This window comes from Chionomys nivalis, chromosome 4, assembly GCF_950005125.1.
Source record: "Chionomys nivalis chromosome 4, mChiNiv1.1, whole genome shotgun sequence".
NCBI classification, from domain to species: domain Eukaryota; kingdom Metazoa; phylum Chordata; class Mammalia; order Rodentia; family Cricetidae; genus Chionomys; species Chionomys nivalis.
In genome coordinates this window covers 87394873-87422190 of record NC_080089.1, presented here as the reverse complement: position 1 = coordinate 87422190, position 27318 = coordinate 87394873, and the positions used below count along the sequence as shown (strand labels likewise).

The 27318-nt window shown below is 48.5% G+C and overlaps 1 protein-coding gene across 2 annotated transcripts in view; it reads right to left on the bottom strand.

Annotated features, from left to right (window-relative positions):
* The window catches only part of Rasgrf1 (Ras protein specific guanine nucleotide releasing factor 1), a 106969-nt gene extending 79992 nt beyond the window's left edge, over window positions 1-26977 (bottom strand). Inside the window, exons 1-2 of one of the 2 annotated variants that reach the window (XM_057767010.1) lie at window positions 26288-26977; window positions 7836-7942 (exon numbers count right to left, since the gene is read on the bottom strand). In XM_057767010.1, coding sequence (XP_057622993.1) covers window positions 7836-7942; window positions 26288-26563 — 383 coding nt within the window. In that variant the 5' untranslated portion in view covers window positions 26564-26977. The remainder of the gene's footprint in view (window positions 1-7835; window positions 7943-26287) is intronic. The other variant, XM_057767009.1, reaches the window with a different exon arrangement.
* Between the last annotated feature and the right edge of the window lie 341 nt (window positions 26978-27318).

Sequence of the window (27318 nt, the reverse complement as noted above, 5' to 3'; positions counted from 1 at the left end):
TCTCCTACTGGTGAGATTGATAGAATGTGAGATTTATTTTAGCCTGGCATTATTACCAAATAGCCCTGTGCACATTTGGCTGGTGGGGTCAAGCCAGGGAGGAAGGTCTTTGACTCGGCCTCAGGATCTTGTATGAGCTCACAAAGTCTCTGTGGCCCTCAGCTTTTGACGTGAGACTCTCAGGAGGCCATGGTAGAAGTAACCTTACAATAAAGAAGGGCCATGCCGAGGTGCTGAAGTAGGCAGGTTAGCTACAGAGAGTCCTATCCTCTGATGATGCCTGAGATGCCTTCTTGGGAGGAGGCTAACTGTAGCCATAGCTTGAGGGTGGGAGGGCATAGCAGGAAAGGCTTGCTCCATCAGGCTCAGGACAGCTGTGGCAAGGAAGGGACCTGGGGAAGAAACTTTGGTCCAGAGAACTGATCTCTTATGTAACAGACTGTGAGAGATGCCATCCCAACATAGCACTCCAAGAGAGATTAAAACAGAGATCTGGGCACTTCTTTTGTGAAAATGGACACAGACTTGAAGGACTTTCCAGCTTCCACAGATACTTAGTTGTCTTCACTTGCAAGCAAAATTCAGTTGAGAGCAAGGAGTCTGCACAGGGGTACGAAGCACAGCTTCTTCATCAGTCTAGACTTACTAATGGAAGACACTCCGGTGCTTCCGGAAGGAGTCTCCTCTGCAGGTTATCTGCCTGCGTTCCCTCCCCCATTCCCTGCCCTCCTCCTCATCCTCCTCTTTCTTTCCTCCTTTCTTCTCCCATCGTCCCACTCCTTCCTCTTTGTTCCCACTTTTTTTCCTCTTCCCTATCCTTTTCCCTCTCTTCTACCTCCCTTTCTCCTTCCCATCTCTCTCCTCCTTTCCTTCACCCCCCTCTCCTATTATGCTTTGAATGTGAAGTCTCATGTGTCAGGAAATAAGTGCAGGGAAAGCTGGGGCCAAGAACAGCAGGGTTGCTGCAGAGATTAGCACTATTAAAGAGGCCACTGGACAGGGGAGATGGCTCAGTCAGGGGAGCACCTGCCACTCAAGAGTGAGAAATTCAGTTCAATCTACAGAACCCAAATTAAAAATATAAATAAATTAAAAAAGGCCATGATGGTGTGTGCTTGTAATCCCAGCACTGGCAAGGTAGAGATAGACAGATCTAGCCTAGCCTACTTTGAGAGTTTCTGCCCAGTGAGAGACCTGGATACACACACACACACACACACACACACACACACACACACACACACGCCAGACTTCACCCACTACAAGCTCAAGGATATTTGAAAGTCCTTGCTTTGAGAAGCCACAGGGAACCTATGAAAGTCCTTCCCTACATCCAATCATTAAGCACCCAGAGGCAGCTGCAGGTGTACGACAATCCATTGTGGCTGCTGCTGGAGCCAGCGGCAGAATCTGGTGTTAGCTATAGGACACTGGTTTTAGAGGCATGCAGGATGTGAGTTGTGGGTCCCAGAGGTTTCCACCCAGATTTCAAAAGAAGGCTTGGGAAGCTAGACAGTATGGGAGGGTCAGAGACCCTGTGGGTAGTCCCTGAGAGGACGGAGTTGAGAGAATAGGATATGGAGGTCTTGGAGCCCTCAGGAGGTTGGAGATACCAAGACTGGGGGACATCTGACCAGGAGAGTTTTAGGAAGTCAATAGGGCTTCTGAGAGGTCACACTGAGGAGCCAGGAGTTGACTCACTACCTGGGGCATACAGAGAGGGAGAGAGGCCATGGCTAGGTCATAAAGATGGCGAACTTCCAACATGGCTGGCTTCTCTCTCACTCTCATGGCTTGAGACATACACCTGACAGTTTTTTTTTTTAATGCCTTATGGACATTTTCTCCTGTCAGTAGGGCTGACTCCTGGCTCGAACAGACTGCATCAGGACATGTTTACACAACACCTGCAGGCCAATCAGCCATTCCTTCTTTCTTCCAACTGAACAACCCTATGTTAGGTAAGGGACTTTAAACTATCCCAGTCCTCAAGGAGAAGCCACGCTTCAGCTTCCCCAGTCCTCCTCTGCTTTGCAGAGGGTCTTTTTTCTGTGTGCTTGCTGTGTGTGTACAAATCCTCACCCTTTCTTGACGGCCTGTATGCTAACACCCTTCACTGCCAGCTACCCGCTTCCTTTAATCGGCCTTAACCTTCCAGTTTTTCCTACCTCCCAACAGTCCCTTCAGTGATGAATTTATCCTGGGTCAGTCCACTGATTAGGTTAGAGCTGGCTTGAGAATTTCCCTGTGGCTACCTGTTGTGATGGAGAATTTCTTTCCTGCCTTTTAATTCTTTAACCGACAAAAGAAATGGACCTGGTCAAGATCCGTAGATGGTAACAATGTAAACCACAGCCAGAAATACGACAGGGATGGGATTTTCCAAGCTTATGGGAGCTTATACCATGCCCCAGATCCTGGGTATGCTCAAGATATGACCTTGATACCCAGATATGGAGCTACATGGTATAATGTTTGTCTGACTGGGTGCTGGCCTCATTCCTCTTTCTATGTTCCTATTCCTCTCTTTGGGAAGGGGGAGGGCCTTATCACTGTACGTTAGAGGTCCATGACTTCCTTTTTTATTTTATAGGTGTTAACAGCCACTGCTGCCTTGAGTCATTGAAGAGTTTAGACTTAGCCTTCTGAGAAATCCTGGGGCTATTAAGACTGGGAACCTTTGGGGACATGGTAAATACACTTTACACTGTGAGATGGTCATGGGCCTTTGGGGGCCAAGGGAAGAATATTATACTTTAGTCTGGAATGTTCCTCATGGGCTGATGTTTAAAGGCTTGGTGGCCAGTAGATGGGCTTTGGGGAGCAATTGTGAGGGCTCTGACCTAATCAGTGGTCTGGCCTTTGATGAATTCGTCATTGAATGGACTGCTTGGAGGTAGTAGAAGCTGAAAGGCTGAGGTCTAACTGGAGGAAGAGGGTTGCTGGGGAGTCTCTCTGAAGGGTGTACTTGTCCCGCAGGTCTTGTGTCTTGCTGCTATGAGGGGAACAGTTTTCCCTTGGCCACACCCTTCTGATAAGCTGTTTATGTCCTAATACTGGTCTAAATTTCATGGAGCTAGCCAACTATGGGCTGAAACCATGAAACAAACTAGGTCTTTCTTCCTTTAAGCTGATTATCTCAAGTATTTGGTAATAACAGTAGCAACAACGAGAAAAACATCACTTTCCCTCCCTTCGTTCCCTTTCCACCCACTCAGCACCCTGTTCTTCACATTCTCCTCCCCTACTCCTTCCTCCTTCCAGTGGAGACTGAGCCACTCCTGGTATGTGTAGTCTTTTTGAATTCATGGACTTTCAGAACTAGAAGGAAAGTCAGGGGTCATGAAAAGTTGACCGTATGATTTACTCAAGGAAGACACTAAGGTCCAGGAAGGAGAAGCAATTTGCTTAGAACAACAGTTGGTCAGTGTCAAAGCTGGAGGTGGAATCTGCCCTAGGACCTGAGAGGGCATTTCAGTCTTTCTGCCCCCTGGCCTGGCATCTAGTTCTCACTAACAAGCTGGGTATAAAGCATATTGGCTGCTTTATCTTATAAATTACTATACACATACACTACAGAGGCATCCCATAATACTAGACTGTGATACATACAGTGTGAGAGAACATTGTGTCTCTGCATGGCTATTAATACACTACAGTGTTTATTTTTATACACGGAGTGTTTCTATTAAGTATATGTAAATAAAACTAAATTGCAAATATGTAAAAATGCTTCATACTCAATATGGCTGTGGCAGACAGCCAGTTGTTGTTGCCACTGCTGCACACACACACACACACGCACACTCTTGCACGCATGCACACACGCACACACACACATACACACACACACACTGTTGTAGAATGTCATCTTCCAAGTTGACATTCTATCATAGAAGGAAGGGGTGGGGAGAGTCATTGGATCTTCACCAGAAACTCCAGTCGCTTCCTCGTGGTCATTTTTACACGTGGCCTTGAGGTGCAGGAAGGAGTTAACATATATTGCCTGGGGAAAGTTGACAGAAGATGGCTTCATCTCTGTGGCTATAAGAAAGTCATAATCTACACTGAATGAAGACTTTCCAGTGTGGGCGCTGTGCAGCCCTGCCAGTAATCCCTCACTTCTCTGTAACTGAGCCCAATAAACTTGTTCATTGCCCAGGGTGAACCCTGTAGAACCTTTGGTTTTCTGGTCGGGACTTTACAAAAACAAGGTGGACTTTTTTTTTACTTCTCCCCAGAGAAGGAATTCTTGCAATACATGCATATCCACACATGTACAATATTCTTTCTTTCTTTCTTTCTCTCTCTCTCCCTACCCCCCCCACCCCTCTCTCTCGTTCTCAGGTGGAGGTTGAATAAAGCTCATAGTTCAAGGACCTGACCTTGATTTTAGCCAAGGCACTGGACAGAAATCTCAGTTGAGCTAGGACTTCTTATCCACAGAACCACAAAATAATGAAAGGATATATTGAGCTGACAAATCTGTGGTGATTTGTTATCCAGTAACAGAAAATTGAAACATTTTAATATTCATCATTCATTTAAAAAATATGAGGTTCAATACACATAGTGGGGAAAGCACAGATCCTAAGATCACAGTGCTGAGGAAGGCAAGCCTAGGAAGTAGTTTAGCAACTTGAGACCTCACTTGGCTTAGGATATACCTACACCTCTCTTTTAACAGTGCAATCAATGATAGCCTGAAGTTCTTATTTGCGTATAACACACACAGACACACACAGACACACACACACGCATACACACAGGCACACACAGACACATACACACTCCTTTAGGGAACTCACTTGCCAACCTGTTAGCAGCCCAGGACCCCTATCTGTACTGGTTCACTCGCTCATCCCCCTCTGAAGAATTCAGTGTTGCTTCTCTTTTCCTTAACAACCATCGGACTTAGACACATTCTATTCAGTCATACTCTAGTTATGCTCTGGTGTAGAGTAGGGAGGTCAATCTAGCCTGAACTAGCTTTGGGTGCATTTGCAATAAGGCCAACTGCATCATTAAAGTGAATTTTTAGGGAGAACCCCGCATTTACCATCATGTGATCAAAATCAGATGAATTATGGAAAGGACATGTGCATCAGAAAAGATGTCTATAACTTAATATATTGATCAAGACAAAAATCCTCCCACGCCCTTAAGCAACAAAATCTTGTCCTTTATTTGAAGCCCATACAAGGTGCTAAACAATGATTGGGCCATGAGTCTTGTCACTCTTGGAACCCGCTGTCTCTCTTGACAGAGTATCTAACGTCTTCTACCGCTTTGCTACTTTTACAGTTTTGTGTGTACCTTTCAGTTCTTTGAAGAAGATACTAAGAACCTGAATATACCCGGTCCAGGTCCCAAACACTAGTAACAGAGTGAACGATTATGAGAGAAAAGCATAAACCCTTCATCAAGGCAAAGCTAACTTCTGGCACCGAGGAAGCACTTCCCACTCTATCCCCACCCCAGAAGCCGCTGCTGTTCCGCTTTCCCTCATCCTGTTTAGTTTTGTCTCATCTAGAATTTCATATAACTGAAATCATACAGCACATATTTTTCACTATCTCTACTCAGCATATTGATTTTGAAATTCATCCATCTTGTAGTACATAAGTGTAGTTGATTCATGTTTATTTCTCAGCAATGTTCCATTGCTCGGATGCACGAGAGATTTGTTTATATATTAGCTTGTTTATGGACATCATGGCTGATGGTTTGCATAAGGCTGTTGAGGACATTTACAGAGGAGACTTTTTGTGGTCATTTCTCATCTCTTTTGGATAGGTACCAAGGAATGGAACTAATAGTTGACAGAGCATATGGTAAGCAGCTTCTGGGTCATGTCCCAGTCTGGTTATGCCGTTTCTCACCCCTGTGGTGCTGCCTGTGTCCTTTCAGCCTTCCACAAGCATTTGGTGTTGTCCATTGTCGTCATCGTCAACTGCGATTGCATTGTCTCTAGAAATTGTATTGATTCTGTATTGATGAACAATGAATTAAAATTCTAATGCAGTGCCCATAAGCCAGCTCAGCAGGTAAAAGGTACTTGCCATATGCCTGGTGACCTGCGACCTGCATTTGAACCCTGGCTTCCACGTAGTGGAAAGACAGACCCAACTCCTGCAAATTGTTCTCTGACCTCCACATATACGGTGTGGCATGTGTGACTCCCACAAAGTAAATAAATAAATGCAAACTAAAGCCCCTCTAGGGCTTAAATATTTATGAGGTTCCTTTATGTAAATGATTTCATTTGATCTTCAAATGAAATGTTTTGATCTCAAAATCAAGCCCTGTTTGTTATTGGTTCTCCTTTGAAGCTGGGAGGCTGAGGTGCAATTGCTCTCCTTGAACCTAGGTTTCTTTACTCAACTTCATCTGGAACAACCCAGAAATTCTTAGTCTAAATCACCTCTGGTAATGTTACTCTTCTGGTGTAAGACTTTCAGTGGCTCCTGTGGTTCATAAAGAAAAGGCCAAACATTTCAACAAGAAATTTGTGGACATTTGTGGTCTCATGACAGCCAATTGTCCACTTCATATGCTTTAAATTTTTTTATATTGTGCATGCGTGCATGTGTGCGTGCATGTGTGTGTGTGTGTGTGTGTGTGTGTGTGTATGTTTACCTGTGGAAGCCAGAGGATAACATTCCCTTTCTCTCCTTCCACCAAGTGGGTCCCAGTGTTCAAACCCAAGCCCTCAGGCTTGGTGGGATTGTGCCTTTATCTTTTGAGCTATCTCACTGGCCCTCAACTGCTTTTTAACATCTAAACTTTATCTCCTCATTATTCTTTAAATTGTCTTCCATGTATCGGTGCTTTAAATAAGAGGATTGTGTGTGTGTGTTTGTATGTATTTTTCTTGAGGGAGAAAGGGAGGAAGGGAGGGAGGTAAGTATTGTTGTTGAGATGCTCACATTTAAACCCATTAAATCTTCCTACCCCCATTTCCCTGAAGATGGAAATGACGTCACTCTCCAAACTCTGTTATCTCTCAGGGGAATACTTGTGTGGTGGCCAGCTCCAACTCCCTAGGACTTTATACTAGATCTGTGTCCATTGCCTTTTCTAATAGAACTTGATCTCTGTAGCTAAGACTGGATGCTTTTTGTGGGCAGAAATAGAGACGGCATGATCTTTGGGCTAAGGCCATTGCTAGGGTCACTAGATAGGTTTCTGGGCCAGGGAGTTTCAAGGACCACAGGATCCATCTATTCATCTGTCCTTTTACCCTCCACATATACTTCAAACACTCATCCATATCATTTTATCTTTCATTCATCTATCACTAATTTTCCATTCGCCACTAATTTTCAAACTTCAGCCCTGTATCCACCCTCCCTCCTTCCATTTGTCTTTGCATTCTCCCGTCTCCCATCTGCTGGACACATTTTCTGTGTTTTTACCGATCATTGAGAACACAGAGTCACACATTGCTCCTGACCTCAGAGTTCACATTTATAGGAAGGTAGACACACTAGCACTGCATTATTTCCTAGGTCAGCGAGATCAGCTGTCTAGAGGGTCAGCTGGCTGGTGCTGCACGTGGTGCTACAAGTGCTTATCTCTGCCAGGGCATGGTTAATTGGGTACTAATTCATGGTCACACGTCAAACTGGTGGCTGCACATATAAGAGATGGACTATGTGGTTAGAACAGAGTGGGAGTTTGCAGTATTCTCATTCTCTGGGGCAGCTAAGACTTTTACAGCATCTACACCCTCCTCTCCTTCTTTCCCACCTCCTTGTCCTAAGACTTGGGCTGGCAGAAGTTTGCTTGGTCTGCTCTCCTCTGCTGCGATCCTTTAACAGGGTGAGGCATACCTGGCGTGAGCGATTGCTGCCACCCACTCGTCACAGTCCTTTGCATCCTCAGTCCTCAGCTCCAGTGCCTTCTGGTTTTCATGGGTGAAGTTCACTGTGAAGTAATGCTGCGCCAAGAAGAAGACACAGACACAGCAGTCATCAGGATGGCCACAAACCCCACACCCTCCCTGTCATAGTGCTGCCGCTTCTAGAGCGGGGCCCAGATGCATTCTTTGTGGTCGCTGGAACACCATTCTGTTGAGTAGTTTCGAGTGCTCAATCAGAAAGGCTTTTGTGTGATGTAACAAAACCGATTCTTAGGATGTGATGAGTGATGAGGAGGCAAACCCCACACAGCTTTATTTGCCAACCAATTACAAAAAATAAAAATAAAAAATAAAAAGCCAGTTTGAAACCACCAGGCACTCTGGAAGGACAGCAGGCAGGAAAATACACCAAGAGAACATCTCTGTGGGGGACTAGGTGCCAGTTCAATGCAGAAGGCCTTTAACTACTCCACAAAAACTCACTAAGCCCTCATCTAGATGCTGGGGTGACAAAGCAAAACAGTGGTACAGTCACCAGGAAGTCTCACTGTAAGTCTCTTCTATGCTGAGTCCATAGTGGGACTGCCTCCCTGAGGTCTCCGGGAAGCTGAGGAGCCAGGTAAGAGACACACATCTAGATACCCGGCAAAGCTCTCTGAGCCACATCTGGCACCGAGTAAGGATGACATGAGCATGCACAGTAATTAATGCCCTATGATTGTCGCAGTGCCAGAGGTGAGAGGGTCTGTGGAACACGGAGGAAGCCACGGATTCCACCCAGGGAGACAAAGAGGAGCTTCTCAGAGGATGCGCCCTGAGTCTTGGTTCTCTTTCAAGTCAACTGGAAGACTGTGGGCAGCAATGCAGGTACCTGGAGCCCATGGCCTGTGGGAAGTAGAAGAGATACACCATGTAGATGGACAAAAGGTGGAGGGGTTCTCATGGGCAGGAGCTCAGGGGCACACAGCACAGGTAGGAGGAAAGGAGTGAGGGTGATGTCCTGGTTTCTGATTTGAATAACTGAGGTGCCATAGACAGGAGTCTACAAGTGGCGGGGGGGGGGGGCAAGATGAGGAGGAGATGGACATGCAGAATGTGGGGCTCCCGGGACAGCCTTGGGGGTCGAGAAAGAAGCCGAAGAGAAGTCATTCGGAGGGAGGGAGAACCCCAAGAGGGGGACCACCTCTTTTGTCTCTTGGAGAGAAGCAGGGTAGGCTGCAAAGAGGGGCCTTCAGCCTGCCCTTTGAAAAGTGTGCCATACAGGTGTCTGTGCTTCTGTGCCTAGGTGTCCAGGTGGCAGGAAGATATGGAAGATATGGAAACTAATTTTAGTAACTGACTTGTACTTTATTTTTAATTGCCATTCTGGCTGATAGACTAGTGTGTGTTCATGTGTGCGTGTGTGTGTATGTATGTCTCTCTCTGTGTGTATGTGTGTGCATGTGTGTGTGTTAGGGGGTGGTGGGAAGACTTGCAGAGTTAGCGTTATCCCTTGTTTCCTAGGAAACAGATAACTGGGCCTGTAACATGAAATGTCAGCTTTAGCTTCGAACAACTGAAGGAAAGCTCCAATGGGCACTGGCCCTGTGGGAAGGAAGCAGGTTAAAAGAGGAGCTGCAGGTGGCCACTTAGCTCCCTCCCTGTCTGGGGGAAGTAAAGGAGCCTGTATGTGTTCATCTTAAATGATCTCATTTTGTCCCATATTCACCAAGCGCTGCAGGCACGATCTGCTTTCTAGATAGTGACCCTGACCCTTGGAGAAGCCAAGCAAGTGGAGAGCAAAGGAGCCAATTGATAAAGGTGGGTCTTGTATTAATCTGTTGTTTTTATTGGTTAATTAATAAAGAAACTGTCTAGGCCCATTTGATAGGCCAACCCTTAGGTGGGTGGAGTAAACAGAACAGAATGTTGGAAGAAAGAAGCCGAGTCAATGAGTCACCATGATTCTCCCACTCCGGACAGACGCAGGTTAAGATCTTTCCTGGTAAGCCAGCTCGTGGTGCTACACAGAATATGAAAAATGGGTTAGATCAATATGTAAGAGCTAGCCAATAAGAGGCTGGAACTAATGGGCCAGGCAGTGTTCAAAAGAATACAGTTTCCGTGTAATTATTTCTGGTAAAGCCATGCGGGCGGCCGGGTGCTAGGAACTTAGCCCGCTGCTCTTATTTCAACAGCCAATTGGCATACCTCTTACTTGGGACCTGGTCTTTGTCACTTGGATATAGATTGCTAGGTGCAAGTTTCCTTTTTCCTTTCCAATATTGGAGCTTCAGAGAAACACTGACCCCTGGGCCTTAGACTGCTCAAGGTCAGGGTTGGGCCTGAATGATCTGGAGTGTTCTCAGCCCTATCCTGTGCTGGTTCTGAATGAGCAGTAAATGGCTGAAGGAGAGGATGAATGGGGTGATGAGGGCTCTACCCTAGCCTCTGGGGTCTCTGTAAGGCACCAGGAATGCTGTGCCTATTTTTGTTTTCTTTTGGCTCACATTGACAGTGACCCGACACAACTCTCCTGAGCACGTGCCCCATGCCTGTCCCAATGCTGAGTATAGCAAAGTCCCCCAGCCAATAGAGAGGGCAAGACCATAAGCTCGCTGCTTTTGCTTAGCTGGAGTCTGGACCTGATGTTTTAGTTTTATTATCCCCAAGACAGGGCTCCCCCAAACACGCAGAGCCTGGGATGGACCCTGAAGGTGACTGGACTTTCTCTGTGCCAGCTATTTCTCACCTACTCCCTATCCAGGATGGTGATTAGAGAACCTCCTGGGAAGTGGGTCCTGCTGCTAAAGCAAGAGGAAGGGGAGGTTTTGTGGGGGTGTGAGATAGGCCACAATGATGACTGCTCCTGGGTCTGAGAATGACGGAAGACAGGGTTTCGAGGAAAGGGGACAGAGATGGGATTCCCTTTTGCAGCTTATTGGGACCCTGAGGTGCTTGAGCTGAGAAAGCCTTGGCTGTTGCTGTCTCTTTCCCCCTACCAATGTCTTGTGCAGTTGAGGTGTTTGCAAACACTGGAAGAGCTGTATATTGTAAAGCCCACATAAGCTGCCATCTGGGCTCCTGTTGCACTCTGCAGCCCCGGGGACAGCCTCGGCCTTCAGGAGAGGTTCCTGGTGAGTAGTTACTCCAGATGGAAGATTCCTATCGAGAGTCTGCCACAGACATCCAAGGACGGTGGAAACATCTTCCCACACCACAGAATGACTCTTGTGTGAGCACCTTGCTTGAGTTTGGAAAATACCTGGTGCTCACTGCAGAGGTCACGAGTGGTTCTGGTTTAACTGTTTCCCACCTCCCACGGATGTGAGCCTGAGTCTGTGACAGGTTTAGGTGTCCTGTTATTCTGGGACTTCGGAGAATGAGAACATGGAAGAGTCAGGGTTGGAATAATGTGACCTCACAGCCAGACTGGGTCAAGTAACGCATGCCTCATCTACCTCGGCACAAGGGGCAGTCCTACCTGGGACAGAGCATGACAAAGGAAAGGGGGCAGGCACGTTTAGTCCAGTCTCCTCTGTGTGGGCTTGAAGGAAGAGGGAGACTACATTTGGAAGAACTTTTTATGATTTATTTTTTGTGTGCATATGTGCACATGTTCATGTGTGTGAATTTTCCTATATGTTCGTATTTCGTGTGTAGGCCAAATGTTTACATCTTCATCAGTTGTTCTCCATCTTAAGTTTTGAGACAGGTTTACTGAACCTGAAGCTCAGGGATTGATAGTGGTATATTATTTGTATTTTAATAATTAAACCAACCCCCCAAACCAGAAAGAAACAAAACAGCCAAGCCACTAGAGAAGTCTTACCTCTACCAAAACTGGGCGACCACAAAACTAAACAGACTAAGTCTCTTTCTCTCATCTCATTTTATATTTCCTCCAGTGCTAGGATTAAAACTATGTGCCTCCCTCGGACTGGATTAAAGGTGTAGGCCACCACCACCTGAATTTGTTTCTGCATGGGTCTTGTGTAGCCTGGGGTGGCCCTGAACTCACAGAGATCCATCTGTCTCTGTCTCCCAAATCCCTGGGATTAAAGGTGTGTACCACCATTACCTGACTTATAATGGCTTTAGCTTTGCTTCTGGTCTTCAGTCAAGATTTAATTAAAATACAAATAACATACCTCTATAGGGATTGGCTGTGTTGGGTGGCCAGCAAGCCCAAGGGATCTTCCTACCTTCTACCTCCCTAGTGCGGGGGATTAGTCATAGGCCCCCATGCTTAGCTTTTTCATGTGTCCTGGGGATCCAAATTCAGGTTCTCATGCTCGCATGGCAAACAATTTACTCACTGATCCACCTTACCAGCCTCTTTATTTTCTTTTGAAGAAATGGCTGCACTCACTTAGGGAGGAGAAGCGAAGGAGAGGTTCATAGTCTTATGTATTTGAATGACAGTGATGAAGAGCCCAGGGGCCTTGTGTTTTTTGAGAAATGCTTTGCTGGCAAGTCTTACGAGGTAGATCACCTTGAGCCTTGTTCAGTGGGTTTTATCCCTGTTTCTTCATCTATGCAATGGGCATAAAGAGACTCTTTTTCTTTTATAGTTCTTGTAAGGTCCAACAGAGAGAACACTGGTGCCATCACACAAACAAGTCCCCAGTGCGTGCTTGCTGTTCTTTTGATTTTCTCACTATCTTCATAATATCACCCCACCCTGTAATCTTGTTGGACAGCACAGCTTCTTGGATGGTATGTTTTGCTGCAGTTGTGGGATAAAAATATGGTTATCCTTCAGGCCCTGATTCAGTCTAGAATTTGCGGGTAAAGTTTGGGACAGCATTGAATGTTCAGAAATACTGAGGTTCTGAAGTGACCATCACATGGGTGACTAGCAAAAGTACAGGAACACATTGAAAACCATCCCATGCCTTCCCCATGGGGAAGAAACCCTCATATCTTCTGCTGGTCCCCACCCACTGGAGGGCAGCCTTATCCTCAGGCGGGCTCACATGGCACTCAAAGGAGACAAGATAAAGGTATTGGGGGATGCTTGCCACAGCAGCTCTGCCTTCAACAGTGGCTCTCAGGACTCAGGTAAGTCTGTCTCCTGTCTCTGTGTCCTGGACAGTGAGCAAAGCTTCTGGCTTGGATGAGTCAAAGTTCTGCAAAGATACCCGTCTTGATTCTTTGAGCTGGGAAAGATATCACATCTTCTTTCTGTTCTTTCTTTGCCTCTCTGTCTAGGTCTTTTCATCCATTGTGTGTCTTGGTCCCTGCGCCTCTCTTCACCACCTACTCCTCTTCTCACCCCTCTTCCCCTGGCAGGTGGTTCCTGAGGTCAAAGTCCAGATCTGTTCCCCGCCCCCATCCTAGCATAATCCTCTTTTCCCACAATTCCTGGTACAGATGTCAATTGTCCACTGCTGAAGTCAGGTGAGAAGGACTTGCATCCTTGGCAGCTGGGGATGGGTTGGGACTTGGAGTTCCACCTGCTCAGCCTCTCCCTGGCTTCCTGTCCTGCCCAGATGACAGGAAAAGGGGTACACAGGTCAGATGCATTTTCTGGGGGACATGGCATGTGCCAACCTATTGAGTTCTGAGGAAAGTGGAACAACTCGTCTCCTAACAGACAGGTACGGGTGGCAATCCCTGAAGCTGGGACTCAGTCTGGCTGAGCTGCTCAGAAGGGTTATGTAGCCTTTGTTGACCCTCGGAACCCTGGGCTCCTTGCTGGTTGGTAGCAGGGGCACTTGTTCTGGTCTACTACCCACAGTGGTGTCAGAAGTGCAAGCAATGCTCACACCCTTTCCTCTCTGCCGGGGCGATTCCCCATGTATCAGTATATTCACAAATACCCCCAGCAGAAGTCAGAGCACCCCATGGCCACCAGTGACAACAGGCAGGCCATGAGTGCTCCCAGAGAGGTAAGGCATTTCTCCAGATCAGCGCTTTCCAAAGTCCCTAGTGTCCGTACTAAAAACAAAACAACCTTGCATTGCTGAGATCAGGAAGGAGGAATTGAGCCTCTGAATTTGGGGAGGTGTTTGGAGCCCCTGCCTGCTCAGTTTATACCCCTCATGATGGATAAGGTGGCTCCTATGACTCCGTCTCTCATCAATTCTCCTTAACCTGTATGTTTATGGCTTTCTAATTGTTTCTGTTACTGTCTGAGACAGTCTCAACTCATGCTGTACATCAGTGTCATCTGGGAACTTAATAACAGTGGCACCCCATAAAGGATCCATGACAATAGAGAGGGGGTTGTGTTCTTTAGAGAAGGAGAGAGAGAGAGAGAGAAAGAGAGAGAGAAAGAGAGAGAGAGAGAGAGAGAGAGAGAGAGAGAGAGAGAGAGAGAGAGCGCTCCAGGCACACGATTGCACACATGACTGTGGGGATAGAATACTCTCACTTGCCTGGAATTCACCAAGTATGCTAGGGTGGCTGGTCTGTGGGCAGGAATTCCCTGTCGCTGTCTCTCCAGCACTGGGATTATGAGCCTCTCTCACTATGCTTTTCTAAATGACAGTCGAGGACCAACCACAGCCGAGCACAGCATTGTTGAAGGGTTCCTCAGTTGGTTCTTGTGTCTGTCACTCATTAAAACTCCCGCGAGAGGAGTGCTGTGCTGGTAGCAAGGGCTCCTCTTCCTGCCATTCTGTCCTCTCAGAGAACATAGCAGCGGCAGTAGGAACAGGTCCTGGGAGCCAGCGGCAGTGGGAACAGATACTGGGGGCTCTTAGAGTTTGGAACAGGGCAATGGGAAGCTGGAAACAATGGCCTAGGCAGGCATGTTGGATTCTACAGAGGCAGAGGGTCTCAGAGTATGCAGGAAGGAGATGATGCCATTTGGAGGGGTAGGGTAGAGGCAAGGCAAGAAGAACTGGTTCCTCAACCAGGCCTTGGAGACATTGATTTTCTGTGGAGTTCTACTAATTACCACTGTCATGACTGTCCGTGTCTTCTCTTTTGCCTACGCTGTATTGAGTGGGCTCCTGTTCTTTTAGAGAAGTCATTTCTGACTAAGGCACAGCCCTGCAGCCTGGCGCTGTGCCTTGTGTTGGGCATGAAGCTGTCCCTGTTTGCTGAGTGGGTGACCAAACTCATTAGACCAGTTCATTAGTTAATTGGTTAATAGCAAAAGCCTCAAAGCAAGTGCTGCTGAATTTGCCCCTCAGGAGTAGGCAGTGAAGCTGGCAAGATTCACGAGGGGATAGAAGTTTCCTGAAAGAGACTAACATCACAGGGACAGCAGGAAGGTACTGGGCAGTCCTACGGCCAAAGAATCATTTCTAGAACATATTCAATATAGGACCTTCTCCATTTATTGATTTACTTATTTTTCATTTAGTTTTTGAACCAGTATCTCGCTTTGTAGCCCAGGCTACCCTCACACATGAGATCCTCTTGCCACAGCCCCCAGAGTGCTGGATTTGTGGAACACCAGACTTATCTTTGATTTATTCTGGAGGAAAGATCTGCTAATGTGCTGGAAATCCAGAATTCTGGGAAGTCACCTTGGGGCTGTGGCAGGTGCCAGGCTTCAAATGTATTATTTTCTCATGGGGTCTGTCACTTCTGTGGGCTGTTTTCTCTTCCACAGTGCCTCCCCCCATGACCTTGTTGATGCTGTGGTAGCACCAGCTCATCCTGGGCTCAGTGATGTTCTTTAAAACACTGGAATTGTTCACAAGCAGTAAGTCCTCAGAAAGCACATCTTCCTTCCCCAGTTTGAGGACATTCACTCCGGCACCTTTTATTCGTATCTTCTCTCTGTGTCTCAACCACAGCCCCTAAAACTAAGCTCCTTCTGGCTATAGCAGGCCACTTCAGGAGTGTCTCCTGACCTTTCCCCCAGTTTCTACAACAGCGACCGCTCACTGACACACTTCCTCCTAAGCCATCGCTGCCCCAGCTTCATCTGTGAGCACAGGGGGAATCTCACCAGTGCCTGGATTTTCATCAAGGACTACTGAGTCTAGGCACAGGCCTCACGGGTTTACTGATGATTTCACACCAGTCTGGACAGACTGCCTGTCCTGCCCACTTCCTCCCCATCTAACCTGGTATGACTTCATATAGACACGCTTACCAGAGTCTAGTGACTTCTTTCTCCCTGAATTCTCAAATCTGAGTCTTCAGGATCTTGCTTACTTGACCAGGACCTCGCTTTGCCCTGTGGTGGTTAATGTATTGTTAACTTGTTGGGATCTAGAATCATCTAGGATACAAATCTCCAGGCACATCAGGATCTAGACGGTGTTAATTCAGGGGGGAAGATTCATCCTAAATGAGGGCAACACCATTTCTTAAGCTGGGTCCCTGTACTGAATAAAAAGGAGAAAGTCAGCTGGGCATCAACATTCTTCTTCTCTCTCTACTTCCTGGCTGCTGTCACCCTGCGACCAGCTGCCTCCTGCCCCTGCCGCCATGCCTTTCCACAGGATTGGCCACTCTCTACCTGTGAGCAGAAACCAGTCTTTCCCTCCTGAAGTTGCTTTTGTTGGACATTTTGTCACAGCAATGAAGCAAGTGACCGATACAGCTTCCAAGCTAAGTGCCTGTTTCTATTGCTGTGAAGAGACACCATGACCATGGCAACTCTTATAAAGGAAAATATTTAATTGCGGTGGCTTACAGTTCCGAGGTTCAGTCCACTATCATCATGGTGTCACGTGGTAGTGTGCAGGCAGACATGATGCTGGAGGAGGTGCTGAGAGTTCTACATCTTGTAGGCAGCAGGACATAAACTGTGACACCGGGAGTAGTTTACAAATAGGAGACCTCAAAGCCCACCCCCAGCAGTGACGCACTTCCTCTCACAAGGCCACACCTACTCCAACAAGGTCACACTTCTTAATAGTGCCATTCTCTTTGGGGACCATTTTCTTTCAAAACACCACAGTACCTGTCCCAAGCCTCTATCTAGATTGCCAGTCTTCTACAGGGTCTAAGGCAGATATCCATCTGGCCACACACTGGCTGCCAATACTGACTTTCTATATACCTTCTCCCTTGCTCACTGACCCTCCCTGTCCTGTCTGTGGGGTGTACCAGATCTCCAGAGCGCTGTGGCAGCCTGCCCCGCTCAGCATCCGATCAGCCAAGCTTCCGCCTGCGGAATGACCATATATTCCAGGCTCTGGGATCCAGGGCCACCAACATCGTTCAGTCTATCACTGCGCCTTACCCAGCCCGACCATCACCTTCCCATCTACTGCTTCTCTAGGTGTTCACTGAATCAGGGCCAAGCTTCTGCCTGAAGTGTCTGCTCTTCACTTTCTGTCAAAGAGAAGAGAATGACCCTCACCATCGGTATTTATTAGTTGCAGCTATGATTATAATGATATCAAGGGCTTTAAATGACTCAAATATTCCTCAAAGAAAGGCTGTCTTAAAAGTCCTTAGCACACCCATATGGTGTACTCTGCAGCTGTTAAAAAAAAGGGAGTTCCATAAAGAACCACCACTATGTAGTGAGAAAAACAAGGTGCCGAACAGCAGTTACAACCTTTCACAACTGGTCAGGAAGTCTGCACACATACATGTACATGTCTGATCTGTATGCTCTCTGAGAGAATGCATAGGGCACTAGTGACAATGGGCAACTCTAGGAAGCTAGAATCAGGTGGGGAGGACCAACTTCACTCTCTGCTTTTTGTCCCATGAATGTTCAGCTGTGGGATTATACTAACTGACTAATTTATAAACAAACCAAGTAGTGGCTGTTTGTGAGCTTCTCTGCCTGTCTGCTCGGTCTCCAGACTTCAGTGCCACTGTGCACAGTCAGGATCCTTGACACTCAGACTCCATCAAACTGTCTCCTGAGTGTGGTCTTCACCAAGGGCCAGCAAGAATTGCTGACTGGGACAGTGGCTTAGCTCTTAAGATCATCTTTGCATCCTGCTGATGTTAGGCAAGCCATTCACACTTCTGCTCATTTCAACTTATGAGGCCATCGAGTGTCTCACAAGCAATCTGTTTCCTTCTTTGCCCAGGCTGCCAGGGAAGCCCTTTGATACAAACGGTGTGGCTCATCAGGAACTCATCCTCTTTCCCCCTCCCAGTTTCCCACAGAAACTTTTTCTCTGACCAGAGGAAAAGAGATTCTAGGTGGCAACCAGTATAGCCAGAGGGCAAAGAAGATGTTGGGAGAGCAGACTTGGAACAGGGGAATACTGGTAAGTCTGCAAACACGGCCAGTGGTCAGGTTCTTCCAAATGATTTAGTCAATGTCTGGAGTTTACGTAGCAGCCCAGGAAGCATGTAGACAAGCTGACTACATTTTATGCTTGTAGTTGGAAACATTGAGAGGTTTCTCTGCATTTCTCCAAGGTCTTTGGGAATCCCAGTGAAGGCTGATACAAATCCATCCACTCACTTTTCTAAAAGTAGTGTTGAAAAGGTTTTATTTTAAGACATGCATTGGATTTTCCAATGTGAAGGAAGACAAAGGTCAACTGGGAGACGTCTTCTAGAAAATGATTATCTCATTTTGTGGAGAGAAGACATTGCTTAGCCTGAGAGGTTAGTAAAACCTGTTCTCAAAGGCAGACATCGCTGAACTTAACAACCGGTCTGGATGTCCATTGATCCGATCAGTCTAGGAGGTCTGGTTCAAGTTCTGAGCTCGGCATGTGGCCTCGAGAACTAAGAGCTGGCCACCACAGCATGGACTCCACAGGTGGTCTTTCGGCACAGCACTGAACCACGACTTTAGGCAGTGTGTCACAGGGTAGGGTGAGAATAAAGGGGAGACTCAGTGTTCCCCGGATTCTAGCCTTTTACCAATACTCACTTCTGGTGGTGTAGAGTTAGGGACCAAACAGTGAACCTTTAGCAACTGCCTTCCCCTTTCAGGGACAGCTTATTAAGAATTTCAGGAGCTCCCAGAGTCACAGGTCTGTGTTGACTTACTTTACCTGACCCAGCCTCAGGTGTCCTGGGTTACTGCTTCACTGAGGAAAAGTTTGGTTGTAAAAACTTAAGAAAAGAAAGAAAGAAAAGAAAAGCAAGAGTGGAAGGGGTAGCTGCTACAATGCACTGGCTATACCTTCCAGCTTGTTCCATAACTTTCTATACTGTAGCTAGCTTAACACAGTGATGGGGACACTGAGGCCCAGAGAGCTTAAAACTCATCCTAAGTTAGGGAGTGACAGAAACAGAGCCTATAGCTAGGCTGAGAGTCCCTAATGCTATCTCTCCTGAGATGCTGGGAACTCCTCCATGTTAAAGGCTGGATCAGGAAATTAAGGCTTCGTGTTTGAGGGACTATGAATTCCCCTCTGGGGAAAAGATGTGGGGGTGTCTGGGCCTCCCTGATGTTCCCTGCATGCTAAGGGCCCTCATGGGAGCATTTGAGCATTGGCAGTGTTCTGGGCCTCCGTCACGTTCACAAGTCACTGGGGCTCCTGCATATACATCGGGGACTGCGTTGTGTTCTTGGCTGTGTGTACACCACACCAGCTCCAGGCTCTTACAATTCCAGTGAGAAAGGACTGTGGGGCGTGGATGCCTGCCTCGTGTTTTCCCTTGATCATGGCACAGCTGCAAGGTTCCCACCCAAGCGGAAAGCAAAGCCTTCTTCACAAAAGTCACTGGAGTGGCCATGATAATACTTTTACTTGTTACATTTTTTTTCACCTTGAGAATAAGTCTCTCTCTCTCTCTCTCTCTCTCTCTCTCTCTCTCTCTCTCTCTCTCTCTCTCTCTCTCTCTCTGTTTCTGTCTCTCTCTCCAAAAGTTTTGGCTGGCCTCAAACCTGCAGCTAGCCTCCTGTCTCTGCATCTGGAATACTGGGAAGACAGTTATGTACTATCCTGTAGCATATACGATGCTGAGGATCAGCCCAGGGTAGATTAACCAAACCACACCCCAGCACTGCTGTTAATTCTTTTTTCCTCTCCTATTCTGACAGGCAGAGGGTGCTAGGCGGGTACACAGTCAGAGTCTCTGCTCTGTTTGTGGCTCGAGAGCTCAGCTTTGAGAGTTGGATCTGGGTGCCACCTTCTGTACTCTGCAACTTTGAACAAGAGAAGTAGATGTCATGGGTCCCAGGTTTTCCATTTTGAAAATGGTTTAACATGAGCAGTGGTGGTGCATTCCTTTAATCCCAGCAGAGGTAGGTGTTTCTATGTTAGTTTGAGGCCAGTCTGCTCTACAAAGTGAGTTCTAGACCAGCCAGGGCTACATACTGAAACCCTATCTTGATAAACAAAACCAAATGAACAAACAAATCAAAAACCAACTCCTCCCACAAAAGGGTTAACAGTGCAACCTTACAAAGCTGCTGAGACCATTAGGGAAGTGTATAGTCACACTCTGGGGCTCAGTGGCTAGTACTCATTGTTCTTATTCAGCGCTTCTGGTAAATTGTTTAAAAGCACCATGCCACAAAATTATATACATTTAAAACTGAGTATGGTGGCTCATGCCTGTAATCCCAGCTACTTGGTACCTGAGGCAGAAACATTCAAAGTTTGAAACCAGCCAGCAACAGCAACAATAACAGAGCGGGGTAGATATGTAGCTCAGTGGTAGAGCACTTGTGGGGCATGCACAAGGGACTTGGTTCAATTCCTGCTACTGAAAATAAAGAGAAAGTAAAAGTGTAGACATTTTCATCTGCATTTAGAACATGCCAGAGCTGAGCTGAAGGGCATTTGATAATAACTTGTAGTGAAGGTCAAACGTTTTAAAGCATTAATATAGATGATATTTTTAATGCCGAAGCCCAATTAATATATAAAACAGTTAAAAGTAGACCGCTTTGACTGATGTTGGGGTATGACCCCCCAGAGCTCCTCAGAATGAGGGAGAAGAACAACAAACGAGGAGCCAAATGATCAGTCTGTAAGGATGGTGGGCAGGAAGCTTCAAGTCTGCCCTGTCACGCGGCTTTGGCAACTTCTCTGGGCTTCCCATCCTTGTCTGAAGCTGAAACAACAGTGCCTGGCTGGCAGTCTCGGCTCACACCCTGCTGCTGGCTGTTCTCAGAGCACACAAGGAAGAGGCTAACAAGTCATCAACTGACCCTAAGGGACCACACAGGGTCTACCCAGCTGGCACAGTCTTCTGCCCTCCCCTACTGTGTATCTGCCCAGGACATCACCTCATTGCCTGGGCTCTAGGTAACAGGGAGGCCACCTGCCAAGCATCTGACCATGGCTTTTCATTGTGTCCATCCATTTCTGCACAGATTCCTGCTTTTGTCCATTAGGCGCAAGGGTCACGGTCTCTATAAGCATCCTCTTCACAACTGACCAAAACCCTTTCCTGTCCCCCAGCATCTCCTACTTGACCTCCTGAGACAGCACCATTTCTCACAGTCATGAGTCTGATTCCCCCCTTAGTTGGCTGTTCTCTCATAATCAATGACCTCGGGCATAATGTGGACATCAAATTTAATCCCACCTCTCCATTCCATCCAGTTCATGCCAGTCCTCAACTAGGATCTCTTGATAAAGTCTATCACAGACTTTCTCTCTCTGTTGCTCTCTATCTTCCTTCCCTCCTTCCCTCTCCTTCTTTCTCTCCTTCCTTCCTTCCTTCCTTCCTTCCTTCCTTCCTTCCTTCCTTCCTTCTTTCCTTCTTTCCTTCTTTCCTTCCCTTTCTTCAGGGCTCCACATCTGTGACCTGGGTACTTAGTTGTGTAATTCCTGTCTCAGTTGTCTGGCACTGCCCTGGCATCTGGAGTTAGTGGGGAAAACGCCCATCTCCAAGCTACCAGACGAGTACAGGAAGTAATCATGGACTGTAGTTGCAGATATAAATGAAGAAGCTAGACACACGACCATGGCTGGAGCTGGGGCTGTGCTGGCTCCTGGATAGGGGAAAGGGGTCTTCTCTTCTGAGAGGTCACTTTTAGGCTAAGGCCTGCGAGGGGACTAGAGGCCACATCCCACAGGTGTGGGCTGCAGTGAAAGTCGGTATGACAGAGGGAAAAGCTGTACCTTGAGAGCAGGAAAAAAGGCTGTAGAGGATGAGGAGTTGTGACCTGAGCAAGAAAGAGAGGGAGAAGGGGTGGTGGGTTGGATTAGAGGAGCCAGCAGACTTGTGCTCCAGGGATCATCTAGTCAATGACTGGCAGGAGGAGGAATTTGAATGTCCTCTGGGTAAGAAATTTGAAAGTCCAGGTAATGGATGTAGCAGTTACCCTATGCTGATCAACACTTAATGTAGAAGCAAATCAGAACAGAATATCATAGCTTATGAATATGTGCAAATACTGTTACGTGTCAATCACAAAGGTTAAAAGTGACATAAATACAAAAAGAAAAGAACACTGGGACTGTTTGTTCCCTAGAGGGGGACCTGGAATAGGATGCGGTGGATGGAGACGAGGCCGAGTTCCTAACCACAGAGGGGGCTGGTGAGAGAGTCCTCTAGGGGCTCTTTGGGAGGGACCCAGGATTTCTTGTCCTTGGTGGGTACTGTGTGTGACACAGCTCTTTGAGTGCTTAGAGGGTAATGTTCTCTCCTCGGCACCTGTGGGATCGGGACCTGGCTCAGTGTGGAGCGCCAGTCTGAGCAGATCAATGACAGTAAGATTTTGAGCTTAGGTTTCCATATCATCTGTCCCTGACCCTTGCCCTACTGCCAGCAAGAGTGTGGCAGGGAGTGGAGCCTTTTTTGTCCCATTCTTATGAGCAGCATCCTCCGGGAGCCACTTCGGTCTTATTTTTGCTGAGAGATAGGGTGGGTAAAGGAGTGCCCCACACGGTGACTCCAGGGCCAGTGACCCCACGTGCTGGCACCCCAGGTCAGCCTTGCCAGCTCACTGCAGGCAGGAGCCCTCGAGTTGGAGCTGCCCTCAGCCATGGTTTGCTCAGACCACAGGAAGCTGGGTGTGAAGGGTGTTGCCTTTAGAGGAGCTTCAATCTCTCACACCCTGGCTACCATTTTTTTTCTGGCTGGTGCAGGAGTTTAATAGGTTCCAGTTCTGGAGGGTGGGGAGGCTGGCATAGCTGCAGAGAGGGAAAGCCAGAGCGGTGAGTTTCATGTTCATTGCTATGGGGAGTGGTCACTGCAGAGTCTGTCTCCTCACCTGTAAACCCGGTGCATTCAATCTACCAGGGCAACCAGGAATGTTCCCTATAGATTAGGACCTTGAGTAGCACTTCATTTAGGAAATAACACTGGCCTGGTGGAGGAGAGCTGTTCTGGGAGGTTCCCAGCTCATTGAGCCTAAGCCCGTATCAGGTTCAGAGGCTTTGGCATCTGTATGGATCCTTTATCTCTCTAGGGAATCAGAAGACACCTTCTGTCCACATTTGGGCCCTCCTGGTTGGAGGGAGTGCAGTCAGGTGGTTTGGGAAAGCTACTGTGGATGAATCTATTCAGAAGCAGGAGTTGAAACCCCCAGGGCCAATCTCTAGGCATGTTGAACCCAGGCTCTGAGTTCATATCACCCAGGCTTTGGGGTATAGTTTCAGGGACAGGAGGAGAGGAAGTCAGGGTTGTGTAAGCAACCTGGGAAGGGGTATCCTGCAGCAGCCAAGGAGGGTGGGGGACAAGGTGTGTCGATGTCATTTCAGGAGACCCTGGGGACCCAGGCCAGAGCCAGTGTAGGACAAAAATCCTCTTGCTTTAAACATAGTCCGACCAGTCTAGGTACAGCAGGCGAGAGGGCGCCAGATCAGCCTTGGCTCTTATAACACCTTGCCATCCAGCAGGCCAAGGTCTTCACATGGTGTGGTATACCTCCTGATTTGTATTTATCTGCCCTGGGATCCCAACATCCCATCATCAGCTTCTGAGACCTAGTACCCAGCAGTCAGTCAGTCCTCGGGACTCGACGTATGGAAGCAGCATATGACACCTCAGACACGTGCAGCTCAAGAAGTATTTTCTGTGCATCTGCCCGGTTCCCAGCTCAGACTCAGTCTCTATTCCTATGAGTTTAGACTTAGGCAAAAATGAAGTCGCCTTAAAACTGACTTCCACCAGATACCACCAGCTAGTCTTGCCAAAATGATTGCAATTTCTAGGCTTGTTAATTTGGGTGCTCTGGCCACATGCCCAGTGAGTATGAAGTCAAGGTTTGGTTTAGGTCTAAACTTGGTCACAGAGAGGCCTGAGGCTTCTATCACCTTACTCTCTAGTTTATTCTATGGGGTGTCCTCGCCCAAGAGAAACAGGGAAGCAGCTCTGAGGGCCACAGATTTTACTAAAGAGCTGGGGGTGAGCATAAATTTTGTACACAAGAATGGGTCAGAGCAGTGGGAACTATGACTCCATAGCTGCTGAACTCACTCTTGGATATGAGTGTGTGAAATAAAGCAGGAGTCTTTAACAAGAACCCCCCAAACTGGGCCACAGCAGATCATCACCCACTGCTCCCCATTTGCCCTCTTCCCTTAATAAGCCCCAGTGACTGAGCGTTCTGGGACAAGTGTGCAGGACACTAACTGGCCTGCAGTCCCATCTGTCCCATGGTCAGTGTCTAAGATGAGAGCTGGCTGACGTGGACTCAATGTGGGACCCTATTTTCAGTAGTTTTAGATACTGGGTCAATTCTAGGTCTTATTCTGCCAGGCTCCTTGATGTTGGACAACTCCCTGTCTGTCTATGGTCCTCAGTTTCTCATCCTGAAAGAAATGGGAAAGGTGGATTGACATAATATAATTCCAATCCAGCTAGGATCCCACTTAATTGTATTGTGAGAATCTTTTCATACACATAATTTGGCTGTGTGTTCCCAAAGCCCTAGGGAAGGTCCCTGCCACTACCTTTTTTATTCAAAACAGGTTCAGAGGACGTCTGCATGTTAAGCGAAGCCACACAGCCCAGAAACCATTCAGCTGAGATTCAGCCTCCAGCTTGTCAGTTTTCTAGTTCAGGGAACCTGAGAGCAGATGCTTTGGACCTCAACCAATTTAGCTTCCCTGCTCCTCCTGCCTTCCTTCCCACTCAGGAACTCAGCTCCTACTGTGCTGTAGGGAGCTGGGGCATGGAGGGAGCCTTGACTGAGGGTGCAGTCACCTGGTAGATACAGGTGTGCTGTGGCTGTAGACAGCAAGTGGATAAGAGGGGCTGGCAGCCTGGGTCTGACTGTTGTAGCTGAACCCAGGAGGCTCCATTTGGCTATTAGCTAAAGGAACTGCTGTTCTTTGCCATCTGGGAGCCCCTGTCTGGCCTTCTCATTGGTCACTCTCAGAGTCTTCCCTTTTCCCTCAGAAACTGTCACCTAACACTGGGGGCTGAGCACAAGGTAGAAAGAGACTGCTGGAGGGACAGAGTGCAGATCTCTGTTCTAATTATGGAGGAGACTTCAAGGGAGGTTTTCGTCCCAGTCAACTCAATCGCCACCCGGCTGTATGCTTTTGAGATCTCCGTTGTTGTCTTCCTAGAACCTTGGGTGGCTTTGACTCCTGCTATGAAACCGGGCAAGAGAAAATAGCTCTATCCCTGGGCCTCAGTGTTCCCATCTAGGCAATAGCCAGGTGGCTGAGCCCCATGGGTGCCAGGCCTCTCCCAGTGATGACATTTTTGGATACACTGTCATGTACTTTTTCTTTTCTTCCAAGAGGCCAGGGACCAGATGCCTTGGGAGAGACATCAAGCTTAAAGATAGCTCTCTCGGTCTGAGTGTTCCCACTGGGCGGCTGCAGGTGACCCTCCTCCCTCAGTGCTCTTCTATCCATCAGGTCCAGGCCCACAGCAGGTCGCGGCCTGGCTCTTTAGCCCTGTTGTTTGGGCAACGCCAGCGCCAGCGAGAGAGTGAAGGAGCGCCGCGCTACAGCGGCGACTGCGGCGGACGCGGCGGAGCAGGGGGCGGGGGAGGAAAGCAGAGCCCACTTGTCCCACGGCTCCGCAGCAACCCTGGCCCTGGTCCCGGCGCATCATAGCGGTCTTTGGAACCCTGGGGATCGTTAGCGGTGCCAGAACCAGCTGGGAGCAGCACACCATCACTCGATCGCACAAACGACCCCCCTCCCCCCAGGCCCCGCAATCCCCAACTCGGCCAGGCTAGCACAGGTTATTCTCCATCCCTAGCTGCGGAAGGCAAGGTACGGCGACGCTCCGACGTCTGCCTTACCCTTCCCAAGCCTAAATACAAGGAATTCCACGTCTCAGGCAGAAGATTACGGCTATCAAGGCTGGGGTGGGGGCGGGGATGGGGTTAGGAGCACCATTTTGGGTCGGACATTAATCAGATTCCTCACCCATGTCGGCCCTTCGGACCCCATCTCCATCGGTATCTTCAAGTTTCAGCCTCCCTGTCCCCGCCCACTACGGGGCTCACCCCGCCAAGGGCGGCTGCAGCTCTTAGCAGCGCCCAACCCGCAGTCCCTGCCCGCCCTAGGGTCACCCTCCCAGTTCGGTCCAGTCGGTCCTGCCAGTGGAAGATGCTGAGCGCGCCCTAGATGCTTAGAGTAGAAGGGTCAAAGTTCGGTCACCGAAGCAGGGTGGAAGGCCCTGAACCCGCAGGGCCTCAGCAGGGGCGCGGGAGGTCAGGACGTGGAGCTCCCTCACCTGTTTCTCCGCCGGCTCCTTAGCAGAGACCGCGGGCTTGGGGGAGGGCGCGCGGTCGCAGACGCAGCCCTCCAGCAGGTAGAGCCCCGAGGGCCGAGAGCTTGAGTCGCTTTCGAAGTAGAAGAGCAGATTCTGCAGCAGCGCGAACCACTTGGTTTGCCATTTTGTGTTGTCCGAACTCCGCTTGCTCAGGTAGCCTTTGCGTGTGCCGTCCTTGCGCGCCAGCAGTCCCAGGGACGCGACGTGGCCATCGTTCAGCCGGATCCCTTTCTGCATGGTGCTCGGAGGCCAGCGAAACCCCACGCGCTTACATCTTCTTCGCGCGGCACCCGGCAGCCCCTCGTCGGTGCGCGCAGCGCTGCCTCTCTCTGGCACTCGCTGGATCGCTCCCTCTCTTTCCCCCACCCCAACCCCCTCAAGATTTACACTCCAGGACCTGGCGCCGAGCTAGGATTTCTTGAACCTAGAAGGACCATTCCTTGCTGGAACCTATTCTCCTCTCCGCAGAGCCCCAGAGCCCCGGGAGATGTCGACCGACCCTCCCCCAGCAAACTGAGGGACGGGCGGTCTGCGCGCTGGCTAGGGGCAGGCGGAGTCATGTGACGCCGATCCCTCGAAGAGCCCGTTTCAGCAGCGCGGACAGGGACACACGCACGCAGCCCCGCCGAGGCGCAGAGCCGCACGCAGGCTGCACCTTGGCGCCTCCTCCCCCTCCCTGGACACACACACACACACACACACTCCACGTCCTCACACACTCCTCGTCCTCCCTCCCTATCCTCTTCTTCTGCACTTCGGGTGTTCTAAACCAAATCAGATCAATTTTCGTTTAATCCAATGGAACCCCGGAGACTCACCATCCCCGGAGTTTGCGTTCTTTGCGCCCAGCCGCGGCGCACTCTAGACCTAGGGTAAGCCCTATTTGTCATTTTGTCTGCTAAAGCCGCCCCTTACTTCCCTTCCCTACTTTATTTTTCTAATCCAAGGTGGACGAATAAGAGAAAGGTGAATAGCGAAGGAATGGAATATGT